Source organism: Nymphaea colorata, chromosome 4, assembly GCF_008831285.2.
Source record: "Nymphaea colorata isolate Beijing-Zhang1983 chromosome 4, ASM883128v2, whole genome shotgun sequence".
Classification (NCBI taxonomy): Eukaryota; Viridiplantae; Streptophyta; class Magnoliopsida; order Nymphaeales; family Nymphaeaceae; genus Nymphaea; species Nymphaea colorata.
Genome location: NC_045141.1, coordinates 18,532,379 through 18,545,694, shown reverse-complemented (window position 1 = coordinate 18,545,694; position 13,316 = coordinate 18,532,379). Strand labels below are relative to the sequence as shown.

At 38.8% G+C, this 13,316-nt stretch overlaps 2 protein-coding genes and 1 non-coding gene across 5 annotated transcripts; 2 read left to right on the top strand and 1 right to left on the bottom strand.

Annotated features, from left to right (window-relative positions):
• Positions 1-1,034: 1,034 nt before the first annotated feature.
• On the top strand, positions 1,035-1,571 carry LOC116253217 (uncharacterized). The gene has a single exon (XM_031627984.1). The coding sequence runs from the start codon at positions 1,035-1,037 to the stop codon at positions 1,569-1,571; it is 537 nt and encodes a 178-aa protein (XP_031483844.1).
• Positions 1,572-2,400: 829 nt separating this feature from the next.
• Positions 2,401-9,788, top strand: LOC116252695 (sphingoid long-chain bases kinase 2, mitochondrial-like). Of its 3 annotated transcripts, XM_050077693.1 has the most exons (13): positions 2,474-3,079; positions 3,196-3,272; positions 5,795-5,848; positions 5,964-6,023; positions 6,372-6,449; positions 6,617-6,663; positions 6,744-6,784; positions 6,967-7,051; positions 7,142-7,256; positions 7,339-7,461; positions 7,538-7,638; positions 8,009-8,076; positions 9,541-9,685. In XM_050077693.1, the coding sequence occupies exons 1-13, from the start codon at positions 2,926-2,928 to the stop codon at positions 9,552-9,554; spliced, it is 1,017 nt and encodes a 338-aa protein (XP_049933650.1). In that variant the 5' UTR covers positions 2,474-2,925; the 3' UTR covers positions 9,555-9,685. The 3 variants fall into 3 exon arrangements, with proteins under 3 accessions (XP_049933651.1, XP_049933650.1, XP_031482996.1); XM_031627136.2 differs by lacking the exon at positions 8,009-8,076 and having other exon boundaries at positions 2,488-3,079; positions 9,541-9,786; XM_050077694.1 differs by lacking the exons at positions 5,795-5,848; positions 8,009-8,076 and having other exon boundaries at positions 2,401-3,079; positions 9,541-9,788.
• A 2,153-nt stretch (positions 9,789-11,941) lies between these two features.
• On the bottom strand, positions 11,942-12,023 carry TRNAS-GCU (transfer RNA serine (anticodon GCU)). Its single transcript has one exon. It is a non-coding gene; the product is annotated as a tRNA-Ser (tRNA).
• Positions 12,024-13,316: the final 1,293 nt, after the last annotated feature.

Sequence of the window (13,316 nt, the reverse complement as noted above, 5' to 3'; positions counted from 1 at the left end):
TATAAATAGCTGGATGGTTTCAACTCATCGGATCACCTTCACTTTTTGATACATCGAAAGTAGTACTCACAAGAATTGAAGTAAGGACACACCATATATACACACCCAGCTTCGACCAGCTATATTACAACCTTAACGCGAAATAAGTTAAGATAAAGATAGTAAATTAAAGAAATCAGATGAAGGTAAAACGGATTTTACCTTAAGCAGATGAAGTTGACAAGGGATTATAATTTAGGATTGGTCCACGCCGCTGTTTCATCTTTTTCTCTAACATAAGTTGTCGCTTATAAAATTCTGAAAAAATGGGAGATCTTTTTAATTTGATAAAAAGCTGTCTAGTCTGGTATTTGGAAGATTTTCATCGGAACCAACTTGGAATGATGATTGCAATTCCATCCAAACAAGCTTTTACTTTTTCTTCCTTTTCCATCTTTATCATTAACCTCTACTTTTCTTTTTTTAGCTTTCCATCTTTTATAATTTTTTATTTTTCATCTTTAACATACTTTTTAAATGGTGAATTGCCATAAGTCATAAAGTAGGAAATAAAAAACACATTACCACTAAATTTGTCCGAAAATTAGTCTACCTCTTAGATAAGTTCATTTGCTTCAATTTTCTAAAAGTAGCATATATTAAGAAGAAGAAATAAAAGATTCAGTATTTTCGGTATTTCTCTACCTGTTTCTGCAATTGGCTTTTTTCTGATTAGATTTCATGATCAAAACGAGGTTGCCATTCACATCTAACATGCTAGAATGTGAGATGAAATATTCTGAACCTTTATCATATAGTTCAATTTAGTAAGAAAACTTAATTATCCTCGGTCAGTTAACAAAACCAAATTCTTTCAAGTGGTTGAACATGCAATTGCCATGACCACATTCACGTGGAACGGTGGAAGCGGTTTCTTCTGTCTTCCACCGGATTTTTAGCGACGGTCTTCTTGAATGACGTTGATGCTTATATATACATTGTGCCTAGTGCTCCTGGCCTGTGGCTGGTTCACAATTGCCATAGGGAAGAAAAAAATGGCGGTCCCTAACCAAGCTTCTGTGCGTCTCCTGCTCTGCCTGGGCATGGTGTCGCTGTGCCATGGTATTAGGCCCACCGCCAACTATGCCATGAGCGTTCCACTTGGCCGCATGGGGGACGACGATGGCGTGTGGTTCACTCCACCGATGAATCCATTGGGCTCATGGCATCATGGCGTGCCCCAGTACGCTGGTGGCGGCGGTGGCGGCAGCGGTCGTGGCTACTCTTATCCACCGTATAATGGTGGTGGCAGCGGTGACGGTGGTGGCAGTGGTGGTGGTAGTGGTGGTGGTGGTGGCGGTAGTGGCGGTGGTGGCGGCGGCGGCTATTCTTATCCTCCTTATAATGGTGGTAGCGGTGGCCACAATTGTGGTGGCTGTTCAGGTTGTGAAGCGCCAGGCCGTGGCTGCAATTGCGGTTGTGGCTGTCCAATTGTTGGCTCTTGGCCTGAATATTCCGGCAACGACCAGTCGGCTAAGAGGGGGAGCAATATGCCGGAAAAGAAAGATGCTGAGGGCAGCTACAACCCATAACATGTCTGTACTGGCTAGTAAAATGCAGCATTACGTTTCATTCCATAGAAGGGGAGAAAGGAAAACATCCTGTAAGATTATATGACACTATGGTAAAGGGAGGTAAGTTTTAATAATAAAAATGAAAGGCAGTGAAAGTTTGTGTGGTACAATAAAAGCACATATGTAACGATTGCACAGTCAAAATTTAGCTCCAAGCTAGTCGCCGCTGTCCTTATCATGTTCCATCTATAGCACCTAAAGTATGCTGATTATCGTTGCTGCTGAATCTGTCAACTTGTTGGCTATAATCATATACAGTCATAAACAAATGGAACTGTATCAAATCTTTATTTGAATGGAAAGAAAAAGGGATTAAGTAATTTGGGTAGGAGCTATAAGGATTCATTAATACACTGGGCATGATTGGATCGAACTTTAGGATCATTGATTTCTTCCATCAACCTTCACTGTAACACATATATGTTTATCAAATGCAACTTTTATGGGAGCTAAACATACATAGAACCAAGCTTTTTTTATTCTGTCGTGTATCAGCTTTTGCCAAGAGATACGCCTTACGTATTGAAGTTTGACTTTCCACACATTAATGGTCATTACTTCACCTTAGTGAGATTGGCCAACCTTAATTTGGTTCTAAATGAAAATTTTCGTTATGTTCGAATTCTTAATCATTAATGCTGTTATTTTTTTTTAGGTGGTCTTCTTCTAATTGAACAGGTCAAATTTTGATTGCCAAATGAAAACAATGTTCGGTATCTCTTGCCCCGTTCATGAGTTACAGTACTTATCTCCTGCCATTGATAATGTACATGTCATCGACTTTACCGCCGCTTGCAAGAGGTCACAAGACCGGGTTTCCCTAGATTGTATCTAAAAGAGTGAACTGATGGATCTCTCTTTCTCTTTGGCAATCGTTCCGTCCATATTCGATATATGGTTGAACCGTTGAAGTCTAAAATCTGGTTAGTGAGTATTGGGAACTCTTGCCGGAAACTCAGAAAGTCAGAATTGAATATAAGAAACTCGATTCAGGCGGATATTCGGGAACGACGGGGCACCCAAGTCCGATTGCATGTGGAATTTTATTTATCTCAATCCGTTTATGAGTTTAATTAGCACTTGATTAGTTGAATCAAGTAATCGCTAAATCCAATCAGAATCTAAATCCATTCAATCTCTCGATTTAAAGACGCCTCGGTTCGGCTCTTCCAGGCAGCACAATCTTTGATTCAGAAACCGCGTTCCAGGATTCGCCAGAGGTCCCCCCACCATTTCCTGTTCGAGGAGAGTGATCATGTGCTGCGGGGCGTCTGCAGTTACTGGCATTTAGAGGGGACACAACCAGTCTGAAATGACTTCAGGCGCCGCCCTGTTTGTCTCCAACGCACTCATGGTGAGAAGTGGCGAGCAGCGACCCTCCTCTTCCTCCGCCCTCGATTGCAGTGAGATGAGGCACTCTGCTGCGCCCCCACTTAAGGATTTCGTCTTCGTGGTCAATCCCAAGGGTGATGATGATATAGCTCTCTCTCTCTCTCTCTCTCTCTCTCTCTCTCTCTCTCTCTCTCTCTCTCTCTCTCTCTCTCTCATGTTTTGTCTTTCGTTGTCGGGTATTGGGCTTTAGGTGCAAATGGTCGAACTGGGAAAGAATGGAAAAAGCTGCTTCCCCGTCTGAAGACCCGGCTAGGACAACATTGCAATGTAATGCTTCCGCCTCCGTTGTTGGTCGTTATTATTTCTTTTATTCTGATTAATGGATTTATATTGGACAAGCTTTTGGATGCCTTCATCATGATTCCAAGCAGCACCCACTTATATTCTTTCGCATGATTTTCGTTTCTGCATGTCTTAAGGCTCTTGTCTGTTGACTACGTTCAACAGAAGCAACCTCACTTGTGATAGCTTGTTCCGTATGAATGCACTTCGCTTCTCAATTGAATCGAGATTTGTATGTTGGTCCGCAGATGTTCCCATGGCAGCCATTCACCTAGTAATCTTTGTACAAGTTGCTATTATAATTTCATTCAGGCATTTCTACAACGTTGTTAGCAGGATAGTTAGCAGGATAGGTACTATGTTGTGTGTAAATTATAGTGGGAAAAGAGATTCCTTTTGGTGATTTAAATGGTCAGATGCCAAGAGCTCTGAAACTGAGAGTCCTTTTGGAACGGCCGTTGATCGTTTGCTGTGACGTAAAAGTCAGGCTCTCAGTCAGAGATCAAGGAGTTGCCTCCTAAGAACTGCCAGATAGGCTGGTACATCTCCAGTTCATTCTACTTCAATACCCTGAAGTGCGAGTAGACAATGTACAGTTTTCTCATGGGAATGGATTGAGAGAAAAGAAGGTTAGGAACGTCTCTAGCTCACTCTCTTTCAGTGCCTGGAAGAATCACCACATTTTGCGTCATGGAACTCATTAAGAATGCTGAGTGCTGTCGGGAAAATGGTATACAAGCCTGCATACAGCACTGGTATCAGCTTGACTCCCTGTGTGTCTTACACAATGTTAAGGCTCCTTAATAATGTGCTTGCAATATGATGTTATATTGCACATTAAACCTACGTTTGTATCCTAGATACTTTTGATTGACTTGAAATAGCTCTTTCGAAACATCTCAACAAAATTCCATGTTGGAGTTAAAAGGATAACCATTTATTTGTCACTCATGATTATGCAATTGTGTTGTGTTTGGCTTCTTTACTCGTTTCAATTCGGGTTCATATCCTTGGAGTTCCTGTTGAATCCTATGCCAAGCATCCCTTCCTTGTATAATGTCCTGCATCTTTCTTTGCTGCACCCAAATATGATTTGCAATTCTCATTCAGGTTCCTTTAATGGTTAAGAAATAACAAGATCAATTACTTGGGAAAATATCATGGTAGGAGACTCATTACTTTAGGGCATAATACCTCCAAGTATATGTCTCCATTTTTCCTCTGCTAAAGGCAGCTGACTGAGGCAGCGGCATAGCACATCAACTTAAAGATCATCTGTAGCTCTTCTCTTTGCTCTTATATCCAAATAAGAATGTGTGTGGAACATGTCAACTGCATGACACTACAGAAAACTGCCAATGTTGAATTTGTTGTACATTGGCATGAAAGGCAGAAGGATTTTGCTTCTTTAGTAAGATCATGATTATGTAGTCTCTTCTTTTACTGAGTAGTCCAAAATCCTGCAGTTGCTGTTACTTTTAACCAGTAGAATGCTCACTCCAGGGTGTGTTAGTTCGTCAATGTAACATAGTTTTTGATCTCCAGACCTGGTAGTTGTCACAGCTTGGCAGTTGGCATGCTATCACAACAAGATGGTGACTGCCATAAGAGAAAGTGAGGGCTATCAATTATCATAATATTTTTTCCACATCACCCATGTTTTTCTTTTTTCTGTGGTGCAAATGAGCCTAATCATCTGATCATTCTTGGCCTCTTCCATGACCAACTTAGAAATGGAAATCGTTTTACCATTGGCAATCTCTTTATTGGTGGGTCTGCTGCTATGGAATTGTTGGAAAATCACTCAGGAAGAGTGGTAACTTACAGTCTGATTGCAACCACCTTTGCGAGTATACTGCTAGAGAAACAAGGAGTAACAAAGATGCAACACCTGCACATTCATATGCTTGTGTATATGTGAATGTGAACATACACACAGCTGAGAATGCCTACTTCCTGCTTTTGTTAATTGGTATGACACTTTCACTAACTAGGATTTTTCCATTGCCAACACATGCATTGTCATTGGCCATCATAAACTCTACAAGATTGTTATATCCTCGACTTTGCTGCCACGTCCATGTGAAATAGCCTACATCCAATAGTTTTAAAGCATTTAGCAACAACTGGTTTAAGGAGGATATTGGTGTCATAATGGAATCTGCTCTTGTCCATCATTGTAACTTAGTGCAGAGTCAAAACTAGACACGGTAACTTTTCTATGTTAAGTCAATTCATGCAGCCTTCATGTAAAACTGTTAAGGTACTTGTATATATGTGCAATTGTTTCTATAAAAGAACATCATGTTTTAACTTCTTATATACTGAACTCAGATGACTTTATCCAAAAACAATGCCACTTTACAAAAGCCTTTACTTTTCTACAACTTTTAGATCTGTTTATATCATATGCAAGATAGGGCAGGCTTATCCATCTTGCATGGTTGCATCAACAAACACATGCATGTGGATCACTTTGCTGACATACTAGTTTATGCCGCAAGCAGATACATGAATCATTCACGACAGGTCCTTCACACGCCTTAGTTATTACTAGAGAGGTGAGAGTTTCCCTGAGAGTTGCATTATTGCACTTTTAATTTTTTTTTCCCTTCTTTAAGTTCCTGTCATGAATAAAATGATGTAGTTCAGGTGATAACGTTTGGATATTGGCAGGCGATCAAAGAGGGAATGGATGCTGTAATAGCTGTTGGTGGTGATGGTACTCTAAACGAGGTATGGTAGTAGCCTAGTTTTTGCTGTATTTTCTTTCATTCACAAACTTGGAACTGCTTCCAGGAATGTGGTTGTATGAATTTGTCAAGACTCTGAGGAAGAAATGCAACTATGGCATCTTTCAACTATTAAATATAGATTCAGTGTAACTTTACCTGTAATGGAGGACTACTGATAACACTTATTCTGTGACATGGATTGAGATAAGGCCTTGTGTTCAATTTTGTGGAGGAAAAATTGCTTCAGCTTGGAAAATATTCAAAGCATTTTCTTCAGAATTTCTTAATAGCAAGAGATTTTGTATGTTATTATATTTCAGGTTGGATTAATACTTGGTCGTTTTTTCAGGTTGTGAATGGCTTCTTTTGGGATGGAAAGCCTCTCCTGGCAGAAGGCCAAGGTGCTAAATGCAAAACTGCCCTTGGGGTATGCAATACTATGTTCTATTTGTTGCTCATATTCTAAATCAATTTCTGCCTGTATTTCTTGTAATATGCATCCATTATGGGTTATGTGCCTCTGAGCTATGTTTATAGTTTTATAAGGGATAAGGAACATGATCATACTGATGGTGGGAACTTCTTTCTCTTCAGCTGATTCCACTAGGAACTGGATCTGATTTTGCAAGAACTTTTGGTTGGTCAGTTGACATTTTTTTATATAGTTAAAACTTTCTATGTTAGGTTATATTCCCTCATAATGTCTGTTTAATTTTGTCAGGAAGAATGACCCTAATCAAGCTATTGATTGCATTGCTAAAGGTTCCTTCTTTCATTCTTAACTCTTAAGTTTTAGAGCTTTTAGGCTTAAAGCAAACCTCAAGCCTCCAATTTACTTGCCATTTATATTATGGTTGAGCTGCATTTGATTTCTTAACAATCAGTTTTGTTGTCTAGTTTTTTGTGATTTTAATGCAATGAGCTGAACATTGAAATGCTTGCAGGACTGAAGAAACACATAGATGTTGGTGTGACTAGTCAACTAGGTTCCAAACATCATTACTTCTTGAATGTTGCAGATGTTCACTTGTACGTTTCATTGATTGTATTGATTGAGTTTGCTGGAACTTGCACAATTTCTAATGAATGGCTTCATGATTTTTTTGTGAAAGCAAGCAGAAGTGCAAAGGCCGGTTATTATGCTTCCAAGTACAAAAAATTTGGCAATTTATGTTATGTTTTTGGTGCTCTGAGAGGTTTCATTGGGCACAAAAACCGTGATCTGAGGATAAGGGTTGGTAACATGTCTGATAGTACTCATGTTGTCTGTAATCTCAGTTAATTATGTACTTTATGTTGTATTTTGTTCACTGTAGATTGATGCTGGTGAATGGGAATTAGTTCCTAAAGTAACAGCCCTATGCATAGGGAATGCAAAATTCTTTGGTGGCGGTATGAAAATAACCCCACATGCCGATCCTCACAGTGGAGACCTTGAGGTTTTAGAATTTTCTTTATGGTCTATTTCTCTAGATCTGCCTCCTTGAGCTTCACATATATCAAATTGCATCTCAGGTTGTGATCCTTCAAGATTTTAAGTGGTACGACTTCATTTTTAAACTGCACAAATTATACCGTGGGACACATCTTTCAGTGAGAAATGTGCATTCAAGAAGGTTTCCCCCCTCCCCCTCCCCTCCCCACCAATCCACTAAATTTATTTTTATCCCTGGTTTCCAGTCTCTTCAAATGATGCTATGGGTTACTATTCTGTAAATCAAATTTTGCTTCAAATTATGTTTATTTCTTTGGTACTTATTCTTGTTTGTTCCCTCACATGGTATTTATTTACCTCATTATGAAAATCAGGTTAAACTTAGGGTGGAATTAGACTTGGTTATTTTCTGTAGCTATGCTAAGAGAGCTAATAAAGTTTTTGGTCCTTCCTGTCTTTTATAATGTATTCTAATTTCTACTTCCACTTCATGTGCCATAAGTTTTGGCAGTTTCGTATTCCTTATTTATTTCTGCAACCTGCTTTATTAGGGTAACCGGCAAACTTGTGGTTAAGAAGACTTGGAAATGGATAGAGACACTTTTGCTCCTGTTTGGTGGTAATACTGTCAAAATTTCCCTTTTTCTGTGTAAACATGGTACCGGGATTCAGAACAAAGTCCTACTGTTTCCTAGTTGCATTGTCATATTTTCCCAGAAATTGAAGTGAACCCAGATCTTGTGGGTGCTCAAGTTGAGGAATTTTGGAATTTCTGAACATTTGAAAGAGGTGGGGATCCCCACTGTTCTTTGTTGTGGCGGGTCACACTATCCTGACAGCATAAAGCAACTTGATATGGTCTTATAGGATCTACCCTTGGGCTCCACCCCCTATGTGGGTGGAGATAGAGAATAACATAATGCCAGGACACTGAATCAGATGTAAATGCCCAAATTAAATCCTTAATACTTGAGATAACACATGATTGAAGGCGACTGGATTATTTTCTTAGACTTGAAAACTTTTCTCTGATGCTTTTCCAAACACTTCCATATATGTAGAAGCTTCAGTGGATGGTTCTCCTGCAGTGTCACTTTCTCTCCTCTCAGGCTATGTAAATGATATGTGAAGTCAACACTTTAATTAAATTAGTTGGCATAAGTTTTGCTAAAATGGGCTAGTAGTTTCTTTTGTGTCTGCATGCATAAGAATTTTGCATAAAATCAAGTAGAAAAAGAACCTGGAATTGAACTGATGCCCCATTACCTTCAGAATCTGGTCATCTTAACACCCATCTTGAATATTGAAATAACAGATAAGAGACTCTGAAGATTTAAAAGACAAGAGGATTGGTTCATGACAGGGTTTAGTCAATGTTGTTTCTCTGAGAAGAAAGGATGAGATGATATAAAACTTGGAGAAAAGGCCACTTCCTTTCAATCAGGATGTGTTTAATTTCTTCAAATCTTATAACTAAGATCTCACACTCCATGATTTTAGATCTTTGATTTCTAACAAGGATTTGTTAGCTAGATGCACAGAGATCTTTGATTTCTAACAAGGATTTGTTAGCTAGATGCACAGATTACATCATAAATTTGTAATTGTTGCATCTTAAAATCCATATATCTCAATTCAGATCCTCCCCCTCCCCCATCTTTTGACTTTACATTCATGGTTTTGGGGCATATTCAGGATCTTAAATCCATGATTCTCAAGTCCACAGTTTTCAAGAACCCTGGATTTAGGTGGGCCCTGTGTAAGGTTAGACCCTCAGATATAAGATTCAGAATAGCTAAACACCCTTATGAAATTAACCAAAAGGGCACCAACTTATGAGCTTTGAAGTTGTTGACCATTGGCTTAGAAAATTAGTAACTCCATTACTTGAATTCACGTTTGAGCCTGTAAAGTCAGCAATGGATATTTTGTGCAGTGCGTATACATGTCTTTCAATTTATCTATGTTATCTGTTTAATTGGGTGCCTAACGTGCTCTATTTGACCTGAACTCTTGCTGTTGTTTTCAGAAACAAGTCCTTTCCGACACATAATTATCAACCATTCCTGTCTTTTGCTCGCAGGGTACAATCTATAGAAATTGAGGAAGTAGAAAGTGGAGATGGTATCTATGTTCAGGCTGATGGAGAACATTTAGGTTATCTTCCTAGAAATTTTACTGTCATCCCTACTGCTATTGAGATGTATTGTTAAGTTTACAGGCTTGTTCTGTTCTTTGTGTCAATGTATTTGCAATGAAGTGGAGTACAAACCCAAGAAGGCACAAATTCATGAAATTTTCATCCAAAAGGACTCTCAGGGGCACTAATTGCTCAAACCACTCCACAAGGCAATTGTCATAAATCCATACATTTCAGCAGTTATAAAAGACATAGCATATCGCGTATAGGTCGGGTCGGGCCGACCTATACGCCGTATCATAACGTATCGCAAACGTAGTGTAGCGTATCATAAAATTAATTTTTTAATTTTAAAAAATATTTAAAAATCATAAAAAATAGAGAAAATAATTAAAAATCTGAAAAAAATGAACAAAAAATCAGAAATTAAGAAAAATGTATTCAAATATAAAAAAGATCATCATACATGAGGAACATTCATGTGTATCAACGACACATTCAAAAATAAGAAATCAAAGTATCAAACTTTCAAGAATAACATATAAGCATCCATCACTTGGAGTTTTAGGACTTAGATTACATCACAATTTTATAAGTTCAAAACATATAGTTATCATCTTTCCTGATTCAACGATAATATCTTCTAAATTGATGAATCCTTGGTTATTTTTGATGAAAATGGGCAAAATCTCTCCCTCCTACGTCTATTGGAGTCTTTAAATACAAGAAGAGAGAGGGGGATGAGTGTTTAAACTTTTAAAAAATAAAGAAATATGTGTTTTCTCCCGTATCGTACGATACGGGGGTGTATCGCCCGTATCGTACGATACGGGCGATACGCATATGATACAGACGCGTATCGTGTTTCAAACACGTATCGTATAGGTTTTTTTGACCTATACGATATGTATCGTACGATACGCGTCCGTATCGTACGATACAGATGACATTGCATTTCAGTACCACAATGATAGAAAATACTTACTAGTCACCAAAGCATTTATTGTAATGCATTGCATCATACAAAAACTAAAAGGAGTTTCAATGGCATAGTAGACACAATGTGATCGAGGATTAAATAGTCTTTGACCACCAAGGGTGTAGCGCAAGAGTGTTGAGTTGAAAGAGGTCAAGAGTTCAATACTCAGGGTGCCTTTTTCGGCATAAACCGGTCAGCATGTTTAGTCTTTGCTTGTTTTTCTCAACTTGGCAATATTATGTAATGGATCAGTGCAAAACCTTCACAAAATTTAGATTTCTCCACAAGCGGGTCTAGTGAGACTTCAGTCCAAATCCTGGTGCTAGATTCTCAGGATGGGATTCATTTACCTATCCCTGCTGGTTAGGTATCACTGAATGCAAGACGATTGAAATTTAATGGATGTCTCATCTACAAGCTTATGGACAAGTGTTTCTAGACTTTCTGAATTTTTAATTGGGGGAGCAACCCGAGAAGTTGAAGTTCCCCCTACCTCCAGGGTTTATAGCCTACTTTGGAACCTAGGTGACTGCAGCACCAATGTTTGCTAGAGTGGAGTAACATTTTCGGGGAATCAAATCGACGACACTGCCATCTATGCACCAGTCGGCTCGACCAATTATGCTATGCCCTTAGAGACCTTTATGTTTTTCATTGATTATTAGTTAAATTTACCAGTGTTGATGCGATCTTCATTCTTGGGTTATAAGGAAACAACCATCTATACACCAGAATTTTGACATGTATGCATGGGTTCATGGCATTTTCCCATCAAGATCTACATGGTTGAATTTGATAGAGTTCATAGAATTTGCCAGTAATAAAGTGCTATAATTTGTGAATTAAAAAGAAAAACAACCACTTCTTACATCAAGAAAGTTCAGTTAAAGAGTCCGATATCACTAGATAAATTGAATGGATCTGCAAAGGCAACTTTAAAGCCCTTGAGATTTTAAGGATAGTCTTGCATGTGAGCTTTCACCAAGTCTCAACTGATTTTAGAGTGGAGCTTCTACACGTACGTCGCACAATGCAGAAGGCATCGATCCAAGTCCTATATCTTAGAGGATAAAGGGTTGAGTGGGGGCTTCAAACTTAGTGGGTCAAACCCTGCCCACCGAGACCATTTTCTCTTGTAATTTGCTTTTCCGGTTAATGTGAAAACTAGGTGAACAAGCCCTAGTTAAGATTCTTTGCCAACTGTCAAAGAGAAAAAGAAAAAAAAAAGAAAGGAAATTCTTTGCCTGTCAAAAGAAGAAAAGAAAAAAAAAAAAAGAAAAGGAAATGCGCGCTTCCAGCAACGGAAGAAACGTACTTCAAAACCAGAAATATGACAGAACGGAAGGAAAATAGAAAAAGAAGGATCGTCGCCTGAGAGATTCGAACTCTCGCGGGGAAACCCCATGTACTTAGCAGGCACACGCCTTAACCACTCGGCCAAAGCGACTTTAGTTGGTGTTGTCGGCAGCTGTATATACTTTATTCTAAAATCCACGTGACCACGCATTTCCACGAAGGCTGTGCTCATGTGAACATACATTTTTTTATATACTGCCAATTTAATATCTCGGTTAATGAATATAATAGTGTTTTCGCATCCTTCATTAAAAAGAAAGAAAGAAAAAAAAAAACTGCTCCCCATGGGTTGTAGATGACATGAACGGCGTGGTGACCAGTTATCATTTTTTAACACAAGTCTTGGTCAAACTATTTGTTCGGCTAAACGATCCTGAAATTAGTTTATTTGCTCAACTTTCAGATGCGAGGAACTAAATTTTCCTCATCAATCAAAGGCATATTTGCAATCAGATCTCTCTTTTGGCATGCTTGTTTCCCTTCGGATCCGATCTCAAGTCGGTGCTTTCAGCAGCAAGCGGCAGTATGGATCTGCTTCTTTGAAACCTAAGACTTAAAGTTTGGACCTTAAATCCATGGATCTGAGATGTTAGACAGCTTAGATCGCCAAAAAATCCCGCCACGAGTCAAGGTTGGCGCAGCTCCGCCCGGCTTGCCAGATTCAGCTGCAGTGATCTACATTATAATTCAGTTGACGAGTTAAACGACCAGTGACCCGATCATTTGCAGATCCGAGTCATGGGTTTTCCAACTGTAGTTTTTTGCTCCTGTGTTTCAATGAGCATGAAAACAGACACACTAGGAGAGAGCTTCAGCACTCTGGAACGCGGTGTTCTGGGCTACCAAACATTTTTAGTTTCAAAACGGTGGTTTGTCATTCCTTTGTGTGTATGTATATATGTTTTTGAAAAGAAGCAAGACAGATGATGCCACAGGCTTTGGTTACTCAATTATAATATATGGCCCGAATATTTTTTCCTTTCTCAAATATTTAAAAAACAAACTGTTTAAATACAGTGTGATCATCAATAAATCCAAGTTCCTTATGAAAATTCACAGAAAAAGGGCGTTTGATTTTTGGGGACATATTGAGATACTGATTCTCTCTCTTTTCTTTTAAGCAAAAAATCAACTCCGTTTTTCAGATCTCACAAGCCAACTCAATCAAGTTTCAAACCTCAACCTTTCAAATCTATACACTTATGCATCAAAGCTAATCAAGAGACAACTATTTTGACACCAGAGTAAGATAACCACGCACAAACCCAGGATTTTCAGCTACCCATCTTGAAGAAATGAGCTAATTGCAAGCCCCACCTACAATAGAATCTGATTGTAAGATTACCTCACAAACCACGAATGCGTGCACACACACACACACAGA

Excerpts from the sequence above, each read along its gene's own strand:
- LOC116253217 (XM_031627984.1), top strand. The coding sequence starts at position 1,035 with ATGGCGGTCCCTAACCAAGCTTCTGTGCGTCTCCTGCTCTGCCTGGGC.
- LOC116252695 (XM_031627136.2), top strand. The coding sequence starts at position 2,926 with ATGACTTCAGGCGCCGCCCTGTTTGTCTCCAACGCACTCATGGTGAGA. Across the intron at positions 6,024-6,371 it reads GTGATGGTACTCTAAACGAG|GTTGTGAATGGCTTCTTTTG; the intron begins GTATGGTAGTAG and ends TCGTTTTTTCAG. Across the intron at positions 7,052-7,141 it reads AATGTTGCAGATGTTCACTT|AAGTGCAAAGGCCGGTTATT; the intron begins GTACGTTTCATT and ends GAAAGCAAGCAG.